Source organism: Rhipicephalus sanguineus, chromosome 1 (assembly GCF_013339695.2).
Source record: "Rhipicephalus sanguineus isolate Rsan-2018 chromosome 1, BIME_Rsan_1.4, whole genome shotgun sequence".
In the NCBI taxonomy this organism is placed as follows: Eukaryota; Metazoa; Arthropoda; class Arachnida; order Ixodida; family Ixodidae; genus Rhipicephalus; species Rhipicephalus sanguineus.
Window position 1 is genome coordinate 57,633,539 of NC_051176.1, and position 21,397 is coordinate 57,654,935.

The 21,397-nt window shown below is 45.5% G+C and overlaps 1 protein-coding gene across 1 annotated transcript; it reads right to left on the reverse strand.

Moving 5' to 3' along the window:
• Nucleotides 1-572: 572 nt before the first annotated feature.
• On the reverse strand, nt 573-10,640 carry LOC119391689 (uncharacterized). The gene is made up of 5 exons (XM_037659353.2): nt 10,331-10,640; nt 9,134-9,195; nt 7,762-7,860; nt 4,066-4,092; nt 573-786 (listed from the first exon to the last, which is right to left on the reverse strand). Exons 1-5 carry the CDS (start codon nt 10,410-10,412, stop codon nt 730-732), a joined length of 327 nt encoding a protein of 108 aa, XP_037515281.1. The 5' UTR covers nt 10,413-10,640; the 3' UTR covers nt 573-729.
• Between the last annotated feature and the right edge of the window lie 10,757 nt (nt 10,641-21,397).

Consider the following 21,397-nt stretch of genomic DNA (forward strand, 5'->3'; position numbering starts at 1 on the left):
AAAGCTTGTAATGCCTCCGATTCTGGAGGCAGTGTAAAACCACATTAGGTGCAGAAAGCTTTAGGAAGAGGGCAGGAGGGATCAATACATTAACTGAGAAGAAAAATAAGAACACGTCTTTCGCTTTCGCGTCGGCTTAGGTGAATGAATAAGGGAACCTGTGAGTTTTATTTCAAGGCCAGTATCTGGTGAGGCACTTGAGGCTTTCGCCTTAGTAAAATAAATAATTTTGGCATTAGAACGGCTGACAGCTCCTGCTTGCTACAACTGCATACAGTTGTGTGGATACGATCGGGCACCTCCTATGTCAGTGCACTCGCTACACTATGTCTATGAAACACTCTCTGCTATGCTTAATAAACTTGACGATCACTCCCATCCTCGAACACATGGTCTAGACTGTGTAGAGCAGAGCCCCTTACACACATTCCTCGTCTATAGCTTGGAGATATTCAGATCGTGTGACCTTAAGGGCGAGTTGTAGCGTGCTGCATCGCCATTTATGTAGGATTGTCGTAGAAATGAAGAACCGCGAGGACTGGAGCACGGAAAAATTTGAAGACTCAAAAACGTCACATGCAAGTGGCTCTCGTAGCAACGAATAAAAGAAACAGAGCGGTCACCAATGAAGGGCATGGCATAGGCACACTTTTCTTTTCTCGTTGCTACATGATGAGAGCAATTTTATTGCGCCTTTTTTTTTCGTGTTCGACGCTTCCGGGGGCCACATTAATGCTTATCGAGGCACGCATTGAAGATCTGACGAACTTTGGGCACGTCTTCTTCCTGAAAAGGGATGAAGAGAACAATCATCGTTTAGTATAGTGGAACGCTTGATTCGTGTGCTCATGTAGTCACCCGCGTACCTTTTTATATCTCGCGTTTTTAAGTTCCCAAATCACTCGCATTTCATGACCAGATAGAAGGCTGGGGTGTGTTTGGAGGGGGGGGGGGGACTAATGTCCTTTTCTTGCGCGATAAACCAAGTCAATGGCCATACATCGCAAGCGTTCCTACGGGAGTTCGACAGCGAAAGCAAAACCGTGTTATGTACACCTTGCCAACTTTAAGGGTAAAGCAAATGCAAGGAAGGGTGCCCTGTTTGCTACTAGGTCACTTTCTTTTTAGAAACTATGTATAGACTACAGGTGACATCAATATTTTACAGGAAGCAGGACTCGAAGTACCTCCCCACTGCCCTTACTCCAGTGCAACAAAGCGTGGAAGTTAGGCGGGCGATGTGTGCAGGATGTTAGCTCCGAAAAACTACATCCAACTAAAATGCTGGCTGCATGAAGAATTTCAACGCTACCTGAGAACACTGTAAAGCGAAGCGATCACTCGAGTCTTGAACCTTAGGAAATAGAAGAACCAACGATAATGACAGTGTGTTCGAGCCTAAAACAGGCAGGTGGGCGGAGGGGAAGCTTACGTAAAAGAAGTGAGTCGTAAAACTGCGAGGATAGATAAAAATATTCAAACTAAATTGGTTGACATGAGTGGGAAAGATCCGAAGTTCACACGAAAAGACACGTTTCACACGTTCGTGCTCAAAACAAAAGGCAGGTGTATCGCACTATGAACCGGCGGGTTCTTTTCTGCGAACTACGTTTCCTTTAAAGTGCAAAGAATGTGTAGGTTCCCTGTCAAAATAGTGTTAAATTCACATGAACGTTCCTACAAAAGAGGGAAAGAATTACTTGACTGGATTTTTGGTAGAGTAACTGGGTTCCTACAATCACGAATTTCATCTCTTTGCTTGTGTGTGTGTGTGTGTGTGTGTGTGTGTGTGTGTGTGTGTGTGTGTGTGTGTGTGTGTGTGTGTGTGTGTGTGTGTGTGCGTGCGTGCGTGCGTGCTCGTGTTAACGGCATATTTTTGCCACTTCAGTCGAATTATATCAAGAAAAAGCCACAGAAATTGAGCTTCGGATTTCTACGATGAATTTTGCTACGTACGACCACTTCGGCGAAACCATTACTGGATTTAACTTGATGTTCGACCTGCTGTGTTCCGGAGTTAATGACGAAAAAAAAAATTGCCTCGAATTTCTCGTAATGCATCTGGCCGTAAATAGCTTGTGTAGATAGCTGGCGTCGATAATTCATCTGCTTTTCATATATTATTAAAAACGTATCATATCTCACTCCACAGGGAGCTGATATTTGGTGACACTGCTATTATAGGTCAAGTCCGCAGCACTTATAAATAGAATTGTAAGATTTGTCGCTTGTAACGATAGCGCATCACGATTCCTGGCTCAAAGGTTGGGCAAACACATGGACGGCGCTCACTTAATTGCTTATCGATCACATTCTACATATTATACGAAGTTATCCTATTGAACAGAAACTCGGCGTAGACAGTTGTTTGGCATTTTCTATAAGACAAATATTATTAATCGATAAAATGATGCAACGCAATTGTCAGGGGTAATGCGCTTTAACTCTAACGACAAAAAAATGTGATCGTTGTTTCCACTCAGGCATGGAATTCGAAAATTCGAGTTAAGATTTCCTACGCTAGTAAGTAGTCGTTTCTAAATCCACTGACCAAAAGCCCGGACAGTATTTCTTTCGAGTAATATAACCAGTAATCGACCGTGAACGAGGACGCCGCGAACATTTCATTTTCGCAATATTCATGCCTCGCTACGTTTTCCATTATCCTCGCTGTTTTCAGACTGCTGCTGATTTGTTCGAGTAGACACATCGCTGATGCATGTAGAATTTAAACATCTGAGCTTTATACGCTAATAAAATCAACCGTAAATGATTAGCGGTCACTTGCAGAAGCCTCCAGTATTTCTTGTGTTTTCCGTAATCAATGATATTCTACCCATATATTTATGTCCCAATATGCTGTCGTTTTAAAGCACATTAAAAAATACCAGTTTCAGGTTTTTCACAACGCTCTGCTTTACGCGTGACTCTTTCTTTATGGTTTTGAACGAAAGCTCGAAAACAAACAAAAGAAAAAGGGGGGAAGGGGGGAGCAAAATAGTTGTCATCATGGAAAAGCAATTTGTCGCAATGACGCATGTGCGCAAACAGTTGCGGCTTAGTCGGTAATGCAAAATTGTCATTGCCGGAAAGTTAGAAATAAAAGGAACCGTAATGTCGCTTCCATGCTGGCTGAACCGTCATGCTTGTAGTCAATGTCGGATTCGACGTCATAGTACCGCCTGGTAGCCTTAGTTGGGAACATTAAAAGATGAGCGAAACGATGACATTACAGTGCCAACCAACTAGAAGTCCGGTGACATGGCCGTATTTTCAAACGAGTCTTCGGATTACACCATGGCAGAATTAGTTTCAGGAGTGTTTGAAAGCCGCAGTGCTGCGGTTTGAGAGCGAGAGGCCGGATGAGCTTTTTTCATGTCGTTTCGTGAGCTGTATTTACGTGAGGTAAAGCATACACACAAAACACAGGTGTCACAAAGCTGTTGACGCTGGCGTGGTCAAATGGGCTGTAAAAACTTAGCGTTAGCATTGCGGCTGTAAACTCGACCATGAAATCTAAATTTGATAAGATATACACGTGTATTTGGTCACCGTATGTGCTATTAGTGCATTGACGTGATTATATATAAATATAACAGTTATCACCTGGAGTAGCAGGACAGGCGATCAGCCCACCTAGAATCCCTAGAAAACCATGGAAGCTCTCATCTCTCTCTACATTTGCTAACAGTTAATAAAAAAACACACACGCAATCAAACACACAACCATTGCGCCCCAGGCATTCTCACGCGGTATTAACAGGCTGCGCTGGTGTGAATTGCGCAGAGGGGTTGGTACACTTCGTTAAAAAGAAAAAAAAACAATGCAGAAGGGCCCGTATTACCAAAAGCGTTCTTACGCTGTAGAATTATTCGTAATATTAGATATCAGATATCAGTGATGGTGATATTGGTCTTATTATTAGAGAAGACGACTACGACATTATACAATAATGAGCTATCTCGTTTGCAGCCTTATGGAATGACCTAATGATCTTAGTTTACGGCAGTGCATTGCGTAAATAAATGCCTTAGAAATAAAATTTATATGAATAAACAACTCACCTGGAGGATTCCTTTTCCTACTTTCTCCTGCAAGTTATTAAAAAAGATTGGCTGTAAAACGCGACATGTGTGCACACAGATCAGTGCACTCGAGCGGTGACCGTTTGTACGAAAACTACTCATTTACAGCACTCCGTCTCGTTCTTCTCGCTAAAATCAGTTTAGAAATGCGAGAGTGTTGCATACTTGAAGGGTCGCGCTCCGAACACGTGGACCAACTAAGGCACACAGAACAACAAACGTTCTGTGTGCCTCACGTTGTCACGTCTTCAAAGTGCAACCCTGCGTGTACAAATACTCTTCAGGAAGAACTCTTAGGAGACTGTTCAGATGTAACTGATATCTCTTGCGCGAAATGTCGGCTCTGTTGCCTGAACCAGGGACGTTTTTGCATTTCGTCTCCGTCAAAGTCCGACCGCCTCGACGGAGAATCGAGCCCGTCAAATGGGGATCAGCAGCAGCAAGACGCTACAGGTCCTTAATCCGCGTGGCGGGCTTTTCTGCATCTACAGCACACTGAGAATCTATAAAGGAACTACCAACTCAAGTTCCGGCATAGTGACGGTGAGTTTCGGGTTGTGTACGCGGCTGCAAAGACGCTGGAAAAAGTCGACATGCTACAGTTTGCTACAGTTGGCTTTACGAAGTATAAAATTAGAACAAAATGCATCAGATTGAATGTTTTTGTGATCATTTCACTTTTTCTAACAAGATTAATTTGTCGCAGTAGTAGTAGTAGTAGTAGTGAGTGGACTTTCCCCTATAGTTAGAATAACTAGCTCCCAGGCTTTCTCGCACGTCACATATATGTGACATGCGAGTAAAACGTATCATTCGTGACCACGAATGGCACGTTTTACTCTTCGGTGTGAGAGTTCCGACACAACGTCCCACTTAGTCTTTGCCAGTCAAGGTGGCAATTTGGGCGAGTTGGCTACGCGCTAGACGACGCGCACAAAGCACGAGGGTACATGACGCACGAATCGCATCGTGCATTTGTTTTTTGCCGCTTCTTGCTGCCTCTCCGCAACCTGCACCACGATTTGGTACACAGGCGAAAAATGTATACCTTCCTACATATATGTATTTTTATGCTCACAGCTACCTTCCGTTTTGAACTCTCGATATAATTGTCAACAAGCTCAGGGACACTTCGTGAAACTGCTATCTCGGGTTCGCTTTGGTACAGCTGCGCATGTGTTATTAAATTGCTTTTCAAAAGCATGTCGCCCGAGGCCAGCCACACGTTTTCTGTACTTCTCTAACGCGGCTCATATAGTTTTCATATAGTTTTCGTACAGCAGCATTCGGTGTTTTACGTATATGCGTTATACGCAGGCACTTGTTGGGGCACTGCAGTGCGCGTATGTTGACGTCCTGTAGTTTAGTTTGAGGTATGAAGAAGCGTATTTAAAGGACACGTGCTCGACTTTTTCAAACAAAGGAAAGGTCATGTCGGTGAAGCCCCTGCCATTTCTATGTTGATGCACCTCGCCAGGCCTGTACGGACGCCAGTAATTTGCGAATCAACCTAGAAATTCCCACTTGCACGTTGGGCTTGTTGGTATAGCATACTATAAGATTTGAGCATAGTGTAAGCGACACGGAACACAATAATACTCAAACACACATGCACGCACTAAGCGCCAGATGTGTGTCTGCTGTGCACTACACCCTAACTCTACGGTCCGAAATTCAGGCCACTGTCTGCCAGTAACCTGCGAGTCAAGTGAGTTGGGAGCAATAGAAGGGTAAACTGGGCCACTTAGTTACCTTGCCATCCCACTTGCTATCAACGCTTACAGTCGATAGAGTACCTGTGAGGACAATCCGCACTGAAGCGGGAAGCCGTGGGTGGCGCGATAATCGGCAACGACATCTATTAGCGCACGTATAAAATACGAGCATGTACGTACGTAAGCCGCGAAAAGCTTAAGAGCATGCGAAACATGCGCAGTAAAAGCAAATGCTATTTATTCACGCATGTGAGGCATTTACCCTTAATAATATCTGGGGTTTAACGTCCCAAAACGACGATACGATTATGAGGGACGCCGTAGTGGAGGGCTGCGGAAATTTCGACCACCTGTTGTTTTTTAACGTGCACCTACATCTAAGTACACGGGCCTCAAAATTTTTTCGCCTCCACCGAAAATGCAGCCACCGCGGCCGGCATTCGATCCCGCGACCTTCGGGTCAGCAGTCGAGCGCCATAACCACTAGAGCACCGTGGCGGGACGAGGTGTTTACCCCTGTTCGCCTGAGATGTTCTGAAGTTGAGTAACAAAGAGCCGGCTAAATGTTCATCTTCCTTGTTTTTTTCTGTGATTGCATGCCCAGTACAACTTATTCGCCTGGTTCACACCGCATGACACGCTCTCAGTAGAACTTAGAGAGAATGCTTGACTCACTCTGGTCGCGGTAACTTAACAAATGTGCGGAGTTCTGTGCAGCGGGCTTAGGTCCAGAAATACTTCAGCGACGTGCGTTGAAGGGTCCACCGAATTTCATTGCGATAGCAATTATATGGAATGTGTCGGCTGATTTTTGCCGTCGCCGTCGTCATGCACCGTATATATATATAAGCCGCAAAGAAAAATAATTTAGAAAGACTTTTGGACGCGCGGTATCGAACGGGCGACCTCTCGCTTTCATGCGCGCGGCGTCAGACGGTTACGCCACCAACAGTACCGCCTTTCAGCCTGCTAACGGTGAGCTATTTATATACACCATTTATTTTAACATGCTTTTTTAGGCACCACATAGATGGCGCAAGGTGCGCGCGTTGTAAGATCGTCGCCCCGCTCCTGCGAACGCCGTTGCTCTTCACCCTACAGGGCGTGGTCGCCTTCGTGCGCTTATCTCGAGGAAAGAAGGGGGCGGCCGGGAAGGTGGAGCGGAGGGTTGTATGTCTTGTGCTTTCCCCGCGATGTCCGCGCTGAAGTCACAGAGCGTACGAAGGTCACGTCGCTCGCTGCAGCGGCCGCGTTTGCAAAGGAGCGCGCTGTTCAAACATAAGTAAGTAACAACTGTGACAGTTCGCGCTCGTCCTGTGTGTACCTGTTCGTTCGTTTCGTGCGTCCTGCTTTATGTTTGAGCAGTGCGCTTCAAGTGTCGAGCTGTGACGCATGATAGTTCGCGCTCGTCCTGTGTGCGTTCTTTTCGTGCGTCCTTTGGGCTCGAGCGACGCGCTGGCAATTTCGAGCTGCTTTCCGTTCTTCTCGTTACATTCCAATTTATTGCTATCGCATTGATTGCTTCGCCGTTGCAGCGAAACTGTGACTTTTTTTTTCACCTCTTCAGCTAAACAGCAACTGATTACGTAAACGAGAACTGCGGAAGGCCGTGCTCTAAAGAACGAGCAGGTTCAAATGCGCGACGTTATTTCGCCACTCTTATACGAACATCATGTCACGTTCGATGAATTCTGCTGCGCTTTGTCTTGCTACTCGCTATCGCGGTACGACATTGCGACTCCTGTTCCCTGTCTTTACGTGCGAAGCAAAAAATAAATAAATAAAGTAATCACAGGGAAAAAAATTGTTGGAACCCATTCGAATACTTCGTTCATTTCACCTTACAACGTCCGTCCGTCAGTTTATTAAGGTAAGCGTACACTATACCCGAGTCATGCTTCTTGATGATGAGGATGATGCCTCTCTGTGACCTCTAAAAACTTCTATTAACTCGACTTACCAGAGAGCCTTGGAATTCGGTGCACGCTTTCTTGATTCCGCATTCCATGTCCTCGCCGCAATTCAACGTCTTTCCAATGGCATTTATCTTGGTCATCATCTGTAATAACGGCAACAATAATAATGGTAATAAAGGCCTGCGTACAACCACAATAGGATGGGGAAATTCTGCCCGGGCAACGGCTAGCTCAAGGTATGATTGAGACGCTCGAACGTGCTGACACCTCACGCATGGCACCGACAGTGTGAAACGATAGTTTTAACGATGATTGAATTGCGACTGCTCTATGAGGTTGACTGCAGGACGACAAGGGAAGGGTGGGGCTGAAGCGACGACGAGCGCGCCACACTCTAAGAAAACAAGAAAAGAGTACGTGTTACCCTTTTCGGTGAGTCCTTACTTGCCACGTGTACGACTCTTATTAAAGAGACGCGTTAACTCTATTTCGGGTACCACGACTCTCCCAAGAGAATTTAATGAGTTTACGTGTCTAAGGTAGTTTACGCCCCTCTTTAAAGAGAGTCGTATATGTGGCAACTCAGAACTCACAAGAAAAGCGTCAAAGGATTCCTTTTTATTTTGCTTATACTGCACGACTTTTTTTATAGGCGAGCCGCCTGAAATAGTTTTCAAACGAAGGAAATTCGAGGGAAGGGGAATTTTCGCGAGGAGGGCTCGTTTGCTATTAAACCAAGGAAAGCATGGGGGTCATTATTTGTTCTTTTTAACTGCAGCGTAGTAATTAAGTCAAACGGGAAAGAATTAAAGTGGACGAGAAAGTATGAGGAACGCAAAGAGAAGATTGAGAAAGAACCAAAGTCATTGTAAACGTTAGAACCAGAGCATACTTTCTGATTACAAAAACAAAAACAAAACACTAAATGTATGCCCGTCTTCTGCGTTCCACGAGAGACGCTGCGTGTAAATTCTGTAATAAGCAATAAACAAGGACTTATTTTGAACGCTACTGACGTTAGACATTGAAACAGCCTGTTCGAGCCCAACAGCCAGCTTTAAGCACAGCGGCGCTCTCCGCTCATGTTAATTAATATGATTTATTCTTGAAAGAGTGTATGCTTGGGCGTGTTGGTAATTCATGTTTCACTTTTTGAGCGCACAAATGACGAAAAGCGACGCGGACACAGCGCTGCGTCCGCGTCATTTTTCGTCCTTGTTCTTTTGTGCGCTCAAAAAGCGAAACATGATTTATTCGCTCAGACGAGGTACGTGCGGTGGTCGATGTGCTCTGTGCTATAGGCTCTGCGAGCGGACTGCTTTGCCTCCGCAGAATGAGTACGGATGTATAGAGCTTTCCTGATTACTGTAACGTAAGCTCATGAATGATTACAAAAGGAGCACTAGACGTACATACCTCATTTCCACTTGTTTCCTTCACACACGCTATCAGGACTTTGCGAGCATTGTCGTCCAACTCTGTACGTTGACGGAATAAATGAAAAGAACATCGTTAAGTCTAGCAGGCGCATGAAACAAACGTGCGGCCATCTTGTGCTGGGAATTTTTCTGCCGTAATTAATTTCTCGCGAGTTACCCAGCAGCAGCGGCAAGAGATAGGGCAAGCGATGTTTTAATTTCTGCGCGTATTGCTTTCTTTTGTTTATTATTGAAAGTGCCAGAGAAAGATTGATCGAACGAATTTCACATCAGAACACGCACTACTCAAACAGAAAGTCGTGAAGCTCATGAAGAAATGCAAAAGAGTGAGTTTCTTGTTTTATTTTTTAGTTTATTTTTCACTTCGATATTGCGAGTGGTATCAGGCATTCGAATGTCTCGCGCCTGATCCTTCACCGCGAATGCCATCTCGTGAGGATATTGTTACGGTGCGACATGGGCTCTCCGAAGATAAAGAAGACGAGTAAACGTGTAGCGCTTGCGCGTGGGGCTCATCAGCCATATTGTGTTGGCTGCCGATTCACTGGCGTAAATATCTATCAAATCTACATCTCGCCTCCGTCACATTTTTTCTCTTCTAAAGATGGTCACGTTAGAACGGAATAGAACAGCGCTTAACACCGAACGCCGTAGGACAGCGTTTTGTTTTGTCCTATTGTAAGCCTTGTTCCATGCAGTTGCAATAATGTACCAAGGAGACGAGTCCAGCACACTTTTGCTGTCGGCACGTCATTTATTCTTTTCCCTCGAAAAAATGAAAGAAATGGCTCCATGCGAATGGTAGTCCGCAGTACAACCCTATGGCTTCTCAATGCATAGTTATAGCTTTTAAACGATCAGAGGAAGGACGCAAAAAGCTAAATGAAAGCACAGAAACGCCAGCGTCATGATCAACTTTTCAATTCTACGCTGCTCTCTGTGCTTTCTTGCGTGTTCTTGGGCAAGCAGGACTCATGTTTCGGACATTGTTCCGTAAAAAAGAATATTAGTCCCGAAGCCGTAGGGGCGTCAAGCTCTTGCGTACTATTGCACTCCGGTTAACGAACGGAAGAATGCAATAGCTTGGGCCCCAACAGATCGGGGGCTCCAGTACTAATACTCTCTAGTATCGTAACGCGGTCTGCATCGAAGTGAGAAAAACCGCAAGACTCACTGCAGGTTCTCGGTAATTCGGTGGATTGGGCCCAGTCGATGCAGAGGAAAGCGACGAGCAGGAAGCAGGAGAATGTCTTCATGGCGCTTCGTTCCCGTAGGGCCTGGCAGCCTATGTCTGAGCCGATGGCCGAACGGCGCGTTTATAATACCCACGGAGCCGGTGCTTATCGCACGCTAAACGGTCGTCTCCGGTCTTAGCGATAAACAAATGAACAAAAACAGCTGCGAAACTCTATACACAAAGACTCCGGAGCTACGGAGGCTCCTGCCATGGTGTGTACGAAGATCCTCCACTCGGCACGCACGATTCCCTTGTCTCCAGCCGATTGGATTTCTTGGTGTACACGCCAGCTCACGGTCAGTTGCATGTCTATCTTCCTTCGGAGAGAGGGATGCCCGAGACTCGTCTCTTTTTTCCTGAGGAGCACAAGCCCCGTACTCTGATTGGTGAATACCAGGAGATGACGGCGGCTGGCTGGAACAGGATACTTCCACCAGTATTACAGGCACGATCTTACGGGGGCAAAAAATAAAAAAAGAGAGAAAAACAATATTGCGGCAATCGCAAAAAAATTTAAAACGTCAGAATTGATTCTGCATCAGATTTCAGGCAGTATCGGTTGTCTCTGAAGGCGCCAGTCAGCGGTCCCGAAGGACGCAGCCATTGGGGCTATTTTCGCATGGAAGGAAAAAGCGTGAGCAAACCCTTAAGTCTCTGTGCCTCTGTAAAGTTATCCGTGTAATAAACTTTCTGTTTTCAGGTACTGTACACGTGGCGCTTTGAGATTAAGCATATCCGGGAACATTGCATTTTGTAGGTTGCATTTAACGTTATATATAATCTTATATTTTTTGTGACGTAGAAACGCGCAGTCGTTATAGAGTAAGTTGAACGTCACCTTTGCATAACTGTAGTTCAGCTGTCGTTGCCAAAGGTGTTGTCCCGTATCGATGCAACTATTCCCACTTAAAGATGAGCCTACTGAAGTTTCTTGAGCGGCTGACGAAGGCTCTGGGCCCAGCCGAAACGTCAGAATAAATAAGGTCTCGTCCGGGCGTTTTCCGATGTTATTGAAAGAATTGGAAGTGGAATAACGTGGTGGGATGGCACAACGATGTCATGGCGACGATGATAACGATGGTATGATGACCATGACGTGGCGCTTGCTCATTCGACCTCCACTTCTGCACCTCCTTCTCAGAAGCACCAAGTTATCGTTCCAATACTAACCAGGAGGTGAAAAAGGGGGGGGGGGGGGGCAGGACGTTTGTCTGACCAAGAATAAACCAACTGTGCATTTACAGGTCGGTATGCTACAAATATACCTCACCCAAACAGCTCGGGCAGGTGAGCCTGCGATACGTGGGAGATACGCTGCTATAACGCGTTGACTTCTGCGTTCGGGCCAAGTGAAGCGTTAGCTAGGCTTTTCCTTGTTTTAAAAGCAGCGCCTGCAGTGACATCGGCATGATCACCTGCTTCGGAAAGGCACGTCGTCACCTATTGTGCACGACCAGACTTCTTTTTTAAATTTTACACTCACTTTATTCTTTTCGCAAAATTAATGTGAAACGTAGGGGGAGCAAAGGAAAAATATTAATGGCAGTTGAGATGTAGCGCTGTCTCTTCGAAAAGGATGTAAACAATGAAGCCAAAGCGAAAAATAAACTAGCTTCGCAGTGCTCAGCCGTGGTGCTGGCTGCGTTTCAAACAACGCCGTCGTCGTTCAGGTGAAAGGTTAAGCTCGGGGGATTCCGTCTACATACAGGGAAAAGGAGCAATCATTATCAACCTCAGCTACTGAATCAGTTTTGATGTGGTTCGTAGCGTAAAAATGAAAAAAAGGGAGTTACAGTTCAGTGAGTACGAAAATATAATTTCTATCGAGATCATAAATTTCGTTGTTAGAGCGGTTTAAAATAACAAACTCAAGTAAGAAGCTCTACTCTCAAATTACGTTTACGTAACTTCAAAATAAGGATTTGTGCCATTGAACTGCACCTAATAATAAAGTGAGAGCGGACGAAATCTTCCGTGCCCTACTCTGAGTCATTCTACTGATTTGCGAGTTTGTAAGACTGTGCAAAACCATCCTGAAAGTGCAGTAATTTCACGAAATCGGTACATTCATACGCCAAGTTTGTCGACTTATATGTGCGCTAAGTTTGAAGAACTGAGGTGCCTGTTTTCGATGCAGAGTTATAGGTTTATGAACTCGCACTTTAATTCTCTGAAATATTTTTGGAAACTATTGCAGAACCTTCCACGCCCTAGATAAAATTATGGATCCTACGGTTACACTAGAATTACAGCGAAGCTGTATGTGGCTAGGCAAAATTAAAATTTGTCCCTCCCATGTGCGTCCCATGTGTCCTAGCGCGTATGTGCCACAGAAATTGGGCAAGCCCTCTTATACTCACCACTGGTCCACTAAAAAGGAAAAAGGGAACACAGGGGCTGCAGACACCGATTAAGATTTCTGGACAGATGTAACTAATAATTGAGAAAGGCTTTAATGAACTGTCGGGATTAACACAGCGTTAACCACCGTGGCCACACGCTTCACCTTCGCTGGCTAACCATCTGTTTGAGGTTAAGTGTATCCGGGAGCCTGTCCCGTCATCTTGTGTTCCTCTTCTTAGTGATTGTGTCTTAGCGCTGCATTATGTCTCTTAGCAAGCACCAACTCGCCCAACAACACGTTCATCCGTGCAGAGTGCTTGGGTGATGCTTGGGTGATGTTTTTTAACTACTTCTCTCAAATGTAACAAGTTTCATTCGAATCGATCCACAGGTTTTCTCGGAAAAAGAATGCATGCCAGTCAGTGTAACGTCTGTATGAATAGGCAGCGGGGAGTTGTAACCGAAGCTTTCTCGTACAAGCTAAAGATGAATCTAGATCATGCTTCATAGAAACATCTACTCGAGCCCAGGAGCCCGGAACCCTCCAGTCAGAAAGTGCACAGAATTTAGGTCAATCAATCAATCAATCAATCAATCAATCAATCAATCAATCAATCAATCAATCAATCAATCAATCAATCAATCGATCAATCAATCAATCAATCAATCAATCAATCAATCAATCAATCAATCAATCAATCAATCAATCAATGTTTTCTTTCACAATAGACTGTGCAAAATAAGGATTTACAGAAGGAAGTGCCGTAGTATAAACTCAATTGGGACCTCTTCTACACTATAAACATAAATGTTTGATTGGAAACAACAACAGCAAAGTTAGTACTATTATAATATTACAAATAATGGGATACAGACATCAGCAAATGACGATATTAACGTCAACATTGTATCAGCGGATCAGCGGTAATTACAGCTACGTACAAATAACATAAAAAAAAGCAACAGCTTGAAGAGAGGAAAAAAAAACAGATATATACAGAAGAGTGAATGTCACATAGCAAAAATTACTCCAATTCATGGCGAAATCTATTGGTTTTCCGGATTTTTATTGGAAATGGTAGTGTGTTCCATAATGATATGGCTGCTAAGTGAAGGGTCTGTTTGCCATGATTAGTGCGTATACGTTGGGCAGAATTATGCAGCGATAAGATAAGAGCCAGTATCGCCCCACGCAAGATAGAGCAAAGTCACTGATGAGATTTGGGATCGCCTCTGTCTCTGAGCTTCTTCGCGAGATGCACTTTCAACTACGCCGGTGTGCAAAAGAAAACTGATCGACGATTTTATATTCTGCGCCAAGGATCTGTAAGTTCGAACGAAATTCGAACTTTCAAACTTACAGCTCCTCGGCGCAGAATATCACAAAAAACCCACGTGTAGCGACAAGAGACTTAGGCTAAATGAAGCTTCTTGTATAACTAACCGGAGGACTTCATTTTCATTCCCTGCTTCCAGACAGATATCCCGGTCACCGCCCGGTGACACTTTTCACTCAGCGAGGCCATCCAAAGAGTACACAGGCTCATTAAAAGAAAGAAAAAAAAGTAGAATTCATTTGTCTATCGGTGGGCTAATATCGGCTCGTTTAACTCCTATACTCGATACTCATTTAAATACACTCGCGACCCTTGTTGAAACCCCAATTTGAACTCCCATTTCCCGGTTCTCGTACAGGCTGTCATTTTCAAGACGACTTTTAACAGCCGACTTGTTTAAGCTCAAGGTTCGACTTCAAGGTGTGTGCAAGAAACTGCGCCGAGCGATGACGTCACTGCGCTTTGCCTAGCAACCGCCTCGCACAGCTGAGCCTAGCGCGTGCAACGCAATAACTCGATCTGCGCGCGTTCTCTTCGTCCTCTTCTTCACCTCCTGCTTCGCTCTCCGAACACGTGCGCCCGGCGCGGGCTCTCCCGCGGCGCCTATTTCTCCGGCGTGGGATGCAATAATTCGGATGGGCGAGAGAACGAGAAAACAGAGAAAGAGAAAGAGAGAGAGAGAGAGAAAGAATGGGAAGAAAGAAAAGATAGAAAGAGCGAGATAGAGAGAGAGAGAGAAAGAAATAGATCGAAAGAACAGCAACAAGAACGACGAGGATTGAACTGTTCCTCAACAGCTCACGGAAAAGACAAGCGATGAACGCCAAGCAAGTTACCTGTGAAATAAGTGAACTATTTAACGAATTGTAGTAAGGTAGAAAGCCAAGTGAGTTCGGAGTTAATTTGTATTATCTATGAATCTGCACAGAAAACAGCAGAAGACAGACAGGCATAAAGGACGCAGGACAAGCACAGTCATGTGCCATTATTGTCTGTTTTCCGTCGTTTGCCTGCACTGAGTCATAAGTGGATAACAAAGCATCGTTAATCAAGGTCCTAAGAAGTACGGGCTAAACGACAATACAGCAGTGGATGGTGTGTTGGACGGTAGAAGTCCACACATAAAGTTGGACACTTCAACTCCAAAGTGAACGGAGTTTTCTCCGTCACTCCACGTACTCGCAGCAATATTTATATCAAAGCTAAAAATGCCGTGAATGTAGATACATTCTTACGTTTAAAAATAAATAAGTTCCCCAGCTATGTTTTGCAAAACATACTTGTGATTCGAAACCACTTTTGGGAAAGTATTATTGAGAACTAATAGACAATAATGCCAAGGAAAGTATAGGGGATGTTTTTAGTAATAAATGTAAGGTAATTGTGAAGAAAGAAAAGTGGACGAAAAGATAGCTTGCCGCGGGCAGGGACCGAACCTGCGACCTTCGAATAACGCGTCCGATGCTCTACCAACTGAGCTACCGCGGCGGCCATCCCCCCGTCCACTTTATAGGGTATATGTGTGCATTTAAACGTGGGAGCGTCAGTCAGCGCCGCCAGTAGCCATGACGGCGAGTGTGGAACACTCTTTTTTCTGCCTTGTTGGCGTCACGTAGCACGTGAACTTATTACGAGCTGGCAGCTGACCAATAATCCCTCGCATACCACCGCAGGTTCGGTCCCTGCCCGCGGCAAGCTATCTTTTCGTCCACTTTTCTTTCTTCACAATTACCTTACATTTATTACTAAAAACATCCCCTACACTTTCCTTGGCATTATTGTCTGTTAGTTCTCATTAATATTGTGTATAACAAAGAAAACGAGCCCTTGAAATTAACACTTCTTTCCTTCATTCATGGCGAGGGTCTCGTTCTGGCAGACTTGATGCTTTCAGGTGGTATGCGAGGGATTATTGGTCAGCTGCCAGCTCGTAATAAGTTCACGTGCTACGTGACGCCAATAAGGCAGAAAAAGAGTGTTCCACACTCGCCGTCATGGCTACTGGCGGCGCTGACTGACGCTCCCACGTTTAAATGCACACATATACCCTATAAAGTGGACGGGGGGATGGCCGCCGCGGTAGCTCAGTTGGTAGAGCATCGGACGCGTTACTCGAAGGTCGCAGGTTCGGTCCCTGCCCGCGGCAAGCTATCTTTTCGTCCACTTTTCTTTCTTCACAATTACCTTACATTTATTACTAAAAACATCCCCTATACTTTCCTTGGCATTATTGTCTGTTAGTTCTCATAATATTGTGTATAACAAAGAAAACGAGCCCTTGAAATTAACACTTCTTTCCTTTGGGAAAGTATGTTATACCTCTAGGCCCATAATGATGAAATGAACTTAAATCTTTATTTCTCTGTTTACAATATACAGAAAGTGAGTGGTCGTAAGAGTAATTACTTCCTGTTACTGTGCCCAAAATGACTGTTGAGTTGAGACACTCTTAATGTTTAGTTTTTTGTACTTGTTAAATCTTTTAATAGTTACACATTATTACAAATCGCCTTGTTAAATTCTGTATAGCACCTGCATTATCCTGCACTTTCACGCCGGGTAACAGATTTACTTAAAAAAATATTATAGAACTTTCTTTTTTTCCCCTTTTGTGCTTTTTTTTCCTTTCGGGCTATTGCTGTTTCATTACTGTGTGTCTGACTGACATAATTTAAGACGCCTGTTGGTGATACGGTCTCTGTTTTCGATATATTTTTGGTGTTGTTTTGCTAGTGTGTGTGCTATTGTTTATTATTGTCTTTGCTACTTCTTCTATTGTTCTGGCACTACTGCTGAGCTTATGTATGGGTGGACGCACCTTAGTCAGGCAGAGGTAACCTTCCTTTAGTCCTTTCAACCCAGACATTGCATTGTATGTCTAAATATATCCACACGGACTGTGCACTATGCACCCGCAATAAACACCACCGTAACTCCCCTTGCCGCAACGCAGACACGATGGCATGCACATCCTGTCCGAGGCACAGACTAAACTTTGGAGACACTTGATGCCAGCAACAATAATCCGAGCTATGCATTCATCCACCTCATGCTGCTTTCTTTTAAAGCGACAGCTGCATGTGGGAAGGACGTGTTCGGTGTATCCCGACGTTGTTGAACCTAATGTCCTAGTTTGTCTTACTACTGTTCAAAACCACGGCCTCAGTGCACGATTTTTGTGCTTCTAAGCTACGTGCTGTAAATCATATGGTACGTAGCAGCTACAGAATGCGCCGACTAACCAGCGCGGAATAACGTTAGACGCACACAGCCTCGAAAGGACTCACACGTAACACCATGCATGCGTCGTACGCGTCACATACCACGATACGCGAGTTGGGAAACGTCTGCACAACCTCTTAAAGGGACACTAAAGATCAAAACGATTTTTCTCATATTAGTAAAGTACTCTTTCACGATACCAAAAACACCACGCTTGCTGCGAGAAGACGCTTGGGAAGCGAGAAAACACGCAAAAACAAAATGTGGTAGGCGACGCCACCTTGCAGTTTCTGCACCATTCGCCGTGACGTCACATGTTTTGACGGCGCCTACTAGAGACTACATAGTTCCTAATCGGTGAAAATGAAGTACATTGTCCTCTGAGGGGGCCATAGACTTAACATACCTAGTTTGGAGTGTTTTTGTTGAGCTAATGGCGCCAAAATACGATAAATACACTTTGAAATCCGTGACGTCAGGCGGGGAGATTTCGGCGCGGAATTTAAAGATGAAACTTTGAACTTGATTTTCTCCTCTGTGAGTAAACCTATGATGGCGAAATTAACGACATTAGAGTTCACAGAGCACAATTTATCGATCTAGGCCGATTCATTGTTTCTCTTTAGTGTCCCTTTAAGTGTATGTGAGCCGCGTTAGGTTCACAAGCCAGTGCGCACAAGAGACGCTCAGCCTTTTTTGAAAGTCTGGGAAGTCACCCTGCCGCCTCAGGCTCCGACCTACCACGCGGGAAAGGAACGAAGACAGCAAAGATGAAAATAATCGCGGTAGCATTTGAGGCGAAAACAGTGTCTCATGTCGAGTTCCAGTCCAGCCGTATAGTTACCTAGTCAACGTACTCGTGACCAAGGTATACAAGTTGGAGGCTCCTTCGTCACTAAAAAAATGCCCCCACCTCCCCGAAGGGAATCGTGAGGAAATGCGAATGCATTTCTTGCGCCGAGAGTACATGGCGTAGTAATTTTAATGGCGTAAAGCTGGACACATCGACGCGCTCAAGTGTCTCCCTTTAGGGCGCCTCTTTCAACGAACACTTCCTACGTGCGTTCGTAATCACCTCAGGGATGTTGCCACCGCCTTCAATGCAGCACAAACGCGTTTAGAACGCGCTGTTTTCAGGCTGTGCCAAGGCAGCACAAACGCTACAAACGCGTTTCAAACGCACTGCATTGAGGCGGTGGCGCAGGGAGGAGAGAGAGCGAACTGCGAGAGAAGGAGCGGCGAAGCACTGCACCTACCCTCTCCTACACTCTCTCGCACCACATGCTCCGGTTGCTAGGGGCGAGGATAAGCGCGCGCGCCCGCAGCTGTTGCTATGGGAGAGGGAGTGAGAGCGGAGAGATAACACCTGCCGGCGCGCGGACAACGCCGGATGCCTCACATAGCCCGACTAAGAAATGCATTCGCATATAAAACGCACGTGCGGACCGACCAAGCTACGAAACATCGTAGTGGTGACATATCATGATGTTTCAAGTACAGAGCACTTTAGGGGCCCGGCTTGTCGTCTATCCATCTCATGTGGCGTGATCACGTTCACAGTAAAGCGCTCGAAAGAGGCCATAACAATGCTAGCAATGCCCAAACCCGGATTAAAATGAACGAACAAGGTTCAAGATCATGAAATTAACAGAAATAGCGAAGAAGTAATCGCACTATTTTACTTAAAATCGCTAAAATATTTCGGAAACATGGGGCTGACTCCGGCGGGACGCAAAAGAGGGCGCCACCACCTCCCCGAGCGAGCGAATGCCCCTCCCCCTGCGCCGCCTCTGCGTCAGCGCTGCGTCGCTACGTGAGTGCAGAGTGATGCCAACCCTGGGGATTTATCTCCAGATCTACGATTTTCTATATCTCTCAGTGATTTCGCGTGTTTTTTTTAATCTAGGGGTTTTTTAAGGCTCGGGAAATGTTATGTAACATGGCCTAATGAAAGGCACTACTGAGTAATCACGCTTTTACAACTAGAAAGGCTATAAAAAACAATAATTTTCGCTATTTGCTGCTTTTCATGTAACAGAGCTTTGGTGTTCTGCTGGGCAGAGTGAAGGCGATCGCAGTTCTGCAACGCGAGATTATTATATGCTGAATACTGGGGGGAAATGGAACTCTGTCGTCGTAAGTGTTTAGCATGCACCTACGTATCATCATGAGCGTCCTGATCGAGTGATTGCTGCTTTGTGAAGCAAAGAGAAATTTTCTCTTGTGGTGCACATGAAAACGTGCTAAGTTCACACTCACCACGTGCCTTCACCGTGCAAAGCCTCCATGTCTAATAAATTCTAGACCAGGGGATTTTGAGAAAAAAGAGAGCGATAGTAGGACTAACGATTGCGCAAGTTGGTACGGGCTAAATTTTATGAAAACGGTGTGCCGGAAAGCGACGAAAAAACTGTTGGTGTATTTTCAGTCTTCCCGTCGCGCCGTTTTCATAAGAACGAAAATGGTGACAAAAGTATTTGGCCAAACATATGTGAAGCTATTCCATAGTACACAGGGCGGCTATCAGCCACTAAAGAAAGGGCACCTCTATGTCTACTGCAAATCATGCAGCTCTGATTGCAAATGTGGAAAATTAAAAATTGGCCGCCACATTGCAAGCTGCAAGTACTAGAAAAGGGCTACAGACTTGCAATTGGACCGAACAATCACAACTATGCCTTCAGTGAGTGGGCAAAGTGAACTTGACAGATTTGTCTCTCTCTGAAGCAATTGGCGCCATCTGCAAGCCGTCGCCGCATGCCTTAGAGATGACGTCATCGGCGACCGCACGATGGCGCGCACTACTGTGGTGCCGTAGGTGGTCGCCGCGGAACCTGTTGTCTCGCCACTGCCCTTCCCCCCTCGCGCTCCCATCGCTATCACCGTCTTTCATCCTCCACTGCGATCCGCGCTTGCTCTGCCGGTTCGACGCAGGAACGGGTGCCTAAGAGCGGCGCTCTAAAACTTGTTTATTATGGACGAACTTGTGCCCGGAAAACTAGATGCAAAATCTTAGAGTTCGCTAGAGCGTTCCACACGCAAAGTGTCCCTTCGACCAGTGCACGACTTCTTCTACCAAGCCTCGCAGATCAACCCACTTTCTCGTGCCCGTGTGCGAGAGGCATGCGTTGCACTGTCACAAGAAGCGCGAGCAGCCACGATGCATTGCAGACGCAAACACGGCGGCTCTCTTTCGTCCTCGTTCGCTCTATCGGTTACGCCGACGATGGCGACGCCGCTCAACGCAGGAACGGGCGCCTAAGGGCTGCGCTCTAACAATATTATTGCGATAGCGATTATATGGACATTCTCGGCGGGCCTTTGCCGTCGCCGTCGCCGTCATGTCCTGGATATGTATATGTAGGTATATATAAATTTATTGTCGGCGGGTTTTTGCCGTCGCCGTCGCTGTCATGTCCCGAATATGTATATATGTATGTATAAATAAAAGCCACGAAGAAAAAATTCAGAAGTGCACCAGCGGGTTTCGAACCTGCGTCCCCTTGCTCCTCAGCGTACCGCTTTAGACAAATGGGCCACGCGCCATTCGTTGTTTCGAAAATTACCGGTGAGCTATTTATACATACCCTTTACTGCTGGCGGTACGCAGATATCGGAGGTGCTTCTGTGTGTGCAGTTTCACCCGCGTCATTGGCCGAAGGGCACAATTTAAAGCAACGCTGCTAGATTTTGTTTTAGTTTGAAAACTGCCCTTGAGACGCGCGCTAGAAAGTTTCCCATTTCTGTACCACAATGCGTCGAACGCCACCACGCGGCAGGAGACGCGGAGGGGTCACTCTACGCGCCGCAGTTTTCAAGACGAAAAAATATTTAAGAACGCTGGGTTGTAGCGCGCTGCTCAAACACAAAAGAGTAACAACTGTGACAGTTCTGAGTTCGCGTTTGTCGTGTGTGTGTTCTTTTCGTGCGTCCTTGGCGCTGCAAGTATCGAGCTACTTGCCGTTCTTCGTGTCACATTCTAATTGGTTGCTGTCGCATTCATTGCTTCGGCCTCGCGGCGAAACTATGAGTTTTTTTTTAACTTAACAACCACATGGCTGCACGAAGTTTCCTTTTGTTTCGCCGTCACCTCACAACACGT